General features: G+C 39.9%; 1 protein-coding gene across 1 annotated transcript; it reads left to right on the top strand.

Annotated features, from left to right (window-relative positions):
* The first annotated feature begins 832 nt into the window (after positions 1–832).
* On the top strand, positions 833–1,621 carry LOC148570686 (uncharacterized). Its single transcript, XM_088507139.1, has one exon. It carries the CDS (start codon positions 833–835, stop codon positions 1,619–1,621), a length of 789 nt encoding a protein of 262 aa, XP_088363265.1.
* Positions 1,622–4,679: the final 3,058 nt, after the last annotated feature.

Genomic DNA, 4,679 nt, shown 5'->3' with positions numbered 1-4,679 from the left:
AACTATATGAATAATTCATCTAAACAACCATATGATCCCAATGCCAAAACCTACAACCCAGGTTGGAAGAACTACCCAAATTTTAGTTAGAAAAACTAACAAAATCATACCCAAGACCACAAACCATACCACTCTAACCAATACAACAACCCCAACCATCAATCTAACAATCATAGACCCTATCACAACTCCATAATACCCCTTACCACTCAAACCAACAACCACACAGCAACCATTCCCAAAATGTATCAACCCCAACCCCACAACCATGTGATAACAGTGGAAACTTTGCAAGATTGGAAGCTATGATGGCATGAATGGCAGGGGATATTGCCACTGTTGCAGAGAGACAATTGCAAGCTGAAAAAAAGATAAATTCAATCCAAGAGGAGGCCAGATCCAACATAAAGAACCAAGGGGCAGCAATCTCAAAACTGGAATCACAATTAGGATACCTATCCAAGCAGATACCAATACCTACAAATATATTCTCCAGCGACACCATGACCAATCCAAGAGGGGAATGCAAGGCTATCACACTAAGAAGTGGAAAGGTGGTGAAGGAGACATCCTCAAGCCACAACTTGCAAGAAGAAGAGGCTACAAATGACTCAAAAACCAAGAAGGGAGAAGAGACACCTGCTCTAGTCCACCAAATTAAGTCTTGAAGCCTTATGTACCAAAAATACCCTACCCACAAAGGCTAAAAAAAGATGGGAAGGATAGCCAGTTTTCTAGGTTCTTGGAGATCGTTAAGAAGCTTCAAATTAACATACCTTTTGCTGAGGCACTAGAGCAAATGCCACTCTATACCAAGTTCTTAAAAGAGCTTATGACAAAGAAAAGAAACTGGGGAGAAAAGGAAACTGTAGTGTTCACGGAGAAATGTAGTGCCATCATACAAAAGAAGCTTTCCAAAAAGATGAAAGATCCTGGGAGCTTTCAAATCCCCTGCATCATAGGGGATATTAGCATTGAGAAAGCATTGTGTGATCTGGGAGCTAGCATTAACCTTATGTCCTTGGCCATGATAAAGAGAATGAGAATTGAAGAGGCCAAACCAACAAGGATGACACTCCAACTAACTGATAGGACATTCAAGTTTTCCTATGGAGTAGTGGAAGGCTTGTTGGTTAAAGTGGGAGAGTTCATTTTTCCAGCAGATTTTGTAGTGCTTGACATGGAGGAAGAGGCTAATACATCAATCATACTTGGGAGATCATTCTTGGCAATAGCTGGGAAAATAATTAATGTGCAAAAGGGAGAACTATTCCTAAGGCTATATGAAGAAAAGATGGTGTTCAATGTTTTCACTGCAATGAGCTACCCAAAGGAGTCCATTGGTGAATGCATGATGGTAGACACAATGGAGAAGCTGGTTCAAAGAGTCCTAGAAGAAAAACAATGTGAAGAAGAAATGGAGCAAAATCAACAAACATCATGTGATGAACTACCACAAAAAATCATAGAAGGCTCAATCATGCTAGACAAGGCAAACAAAGAGAAGATGGAAGCACCAAAGCTGGAGTTGAAAACCTTACCTCCAAGACTGAAGTATGCTTACTTGGGGAGCAATAACACATATCCAGCAATCATCAACTCAAGCTTCAGTGAAGAATAAGAAGAAAAGCTCATCAATGTGTTGAGGCAACACAAGGATGCCATAGGGTGGATACTTTCAGATTTAAAGGGGATTAGCCCTTCAATGTGCATGCATAAAATCCTTCTTGAGGAGGATACCAAGCCCTCAATACAGCCACAACGAAGATTGAATCCAACAATGAAAGAAGTGGTGCAAAAAGAAGTGCTGAAGTTATGGCAACTATGCTCTTCATTGCTGATTTTGTTTTTAAAACCAAATTGGATTGAAATTCATAGTTTTGATCATTCTATTTGGTACTTTTAAGTGCATAGCATGCTGATTCACTGTATTATGTGCTGACTACCATGCCTTTTTGCTTTAACACAAACTAGCTTGAAACTTATCCATCTTCAAATCTGTTTAGTGCTTTTTGCAGCCGTACATAAAATGTTTGTTTGATAAATTGACTAACTGCTTATTCATATGTTCTTGAACATAAATGATCATGTACAATTACTTGTCCCTTGTAAATCTTTTTAAGCAATGAATCTGATTTCAATTGACATTGCTTTTGGGAACAAGGATTGGCTATGTGACTATTTTACTACTTTATTCCATGAATAAGCAGGTGCTTTAAATTGCTAAGTTGATTATTGCCTTTTGTGCATAATTTTTTATAGCACTTTGAATTCAAATGCAACAAGGCAATAATCAACTTTTTTCCAACTCAATTCACTTACATAATGCGCCTAAGTCATATACATGCTTTCATTGTTTGTTCACTCATTCATTTGTTACTTAGGTTGCTTGATTTTGGGAAAATACATTATCTTTTGAACATTTGAATGCTTTATACTTGTTTTTCCCTGATTGAGCATTTGTTTATCTTAACTGGCTCTCACTTGAATTGCTTGATTATATCCTTCTTTCTTCTGTGATTTTTTTTTATCTGTTTCTCCTGAGTTGTACTCTGTTTTTGTTTTTTTCAGGATGGCCCGCAAAGGAAAGGAGAAAGCCAATCCTTTGGCTCATCCTCCTCCTGTGCCGCCGAGTAACTAACCGGAAACATTCATTAATGCCGAAGCCCAAGAACAATACAAGAAACTGAAAAAACAGGGCTTTCATTGTGAGAGAAAGCTAAACCTGCCTGAGAAATATGCAGATCAAATCCTAAACAGATTAAATTTTTATCATTGGGAATTTGTAAAATTCGATCCGGTGGAAGTAAATGAACACCAGGTCAAGGAATTTTATGCAAATTTCCTAAAGAGGGATGCCCAAACTATTTTTCTAAGAGGTGTCACCCTGGACACCTCTGATACTGCTTTAGAGTCCCTCTTAGATACTTCGCATATTCCTCCGGCTCGTGACGCTTACACTCAAATAATGAAGGATATGACAACGTGCAAGATTTCTTTGGATGTGGTTCTGGAAAAGATTGGCCAGCCTAAGGTTAGATGGGTGTATAGCAAGGAAGACCAGGCAGTCCCATTGAGCATTGTGTGCACTGACCTAAACTCTAAGGCAAGGATCTGGCAGTAGATCATTGCCGATTACATTCTTTTGAGCACGCATGCCACGCATATCAGAGTCCGTGTGGTAGTCTTGCTATGGGCTATTTTGGAGGGAAAGAGGATCTCTGTTCTTCCCCTTATCAGAGAGTCGATGATGAAGGTGAACCAATAGCAGAAATACAACATTCCCTTCCCATCACTGATCACCAAATTCGCCGCTCTATCTGGAGTAGAGAGACGCCCAACAGACCGGACGTCTATCTACATCATTAAGCAGCCATTTCTGCTATACGGCGACTATGACGGACCGCCGCAAACGAAAAGGAAGACCACCGAGCCCCCATCATCAGCAACAGAACCCTCAGCACCTCATACAGCTCCCGTACCCACACCCCGACCCCAGACACCATATGAGTTGTGCCGGGAGATCCTTCAGGCCGTCCACCGATCCGAACGCCGCAACACCCGCCACTTCCAGTGGATAGTGGCAAAGTTTGAGGGTAGAGACCCTGGGCCACCTCCTCCAGATACACCAGAGCCTGAGGCCAAGTAGCCTACATCTGAGGAGCCAGTAGCTGAAGCTGGCCAGGCATTCGAGACACCTGAGAGGAGACCAGCGGAGCCCACGGTTGAGAAGGCAGTAGTTCATAGAGCTGAGGAGCCTAGAGTTGAGGAGCCGGCAGTTGAGGCCACCCCAGAGACATCCCGAGCCCTCATTGTCTATCAGCATCACCCCACCCACCACCATCTGACGGTGGAGCTTCTCATGGTTGATCCCCCCCCCCCTCGATTGAGTATTTTGAGCACTGAGGACAGTGCACGAGTTAAGTGTGGGGGAGGATCTACGATTATTGGGTGTAAACATTCTCTCTTTAACACTTGTCATTTAGTTTGTTTTTAGCTTTATTATGCTTTTTGTGGATATTTCTAGTACTTTGACTTATGCACTGCTGTTTAGTACTTTCGGTATATATTAGTTGCTTCTAGTTATCTTTACTTTTGCACTTTCATTTTGGTATATATATATATATATATTGCATCTTTATATTTCTTGGTATATAGTATAGATATGGATTGTGATTGGATGATGTGAATAGCTTATGCCTAGCTCCTTTTGATCCCAATTGTTCATGTTACTTTTTGCTTGTTGAAAATTAGGAAAAGAACTAGAAAATTTTGAAAATTTTTTGCATTCGTTACAACATACATACATATAGAAAATAAGTTTTTGTGAAAAACAACAAGGATTTTCTAAGAATTTTGTTTTTGGGTATTCTATTGAATTGATTGAGAAAATTGTATGAGCTACTAAAACCATATGCATTTTACTTTCATTGCAAAAAAAAAACATCATTATCATAAAAAGGGGATGAAAGTTATCCCGAAGAAAAGAAAAATAAATAAGAAACGCATATGTGATGTGAAGGATAAGCCATACATGAGTGTTTGTGAAAAAGAATTTATGGAAGGTTAGGATGGCATTTTATTTTGATTTGATTGATATAGGTTGAGTGTGATACTTAAACTAATCAAGGATTCAACCATTTTAGTCCACTTGGCCATATTTATCCTACCTTAACCCT

This window comes from Arachis ipaensis, chromosome B3 (assembly GCF_059453495.1).
Source record: "Arachis ipaensis isolate K30076 ecotype BB chromosome B3, ASM5945349v1, whole genome shotgun sequence".
NCBI classification, from domain to species: domain Eukaryota; kingdom Viridiplantae; phylum Streptophyta; class Magnoliopsida; order Fabales; family Fabaceae; genus Arachis; species Arachis ipaensis.
Note: the sequence above shows the minus strand (reverse complement) of the source record. Positions and strands in the feature narration are given on the sequence as shown.

Coding starts and splice junctions, on each gene's coding strand:
- LOC148570686 (XM_088507139.1), top strand. CDS start 833: ATGACAAAGAAAAGAAACTGGGGAGAAAAGGAAACTGTAGTGTTCACG.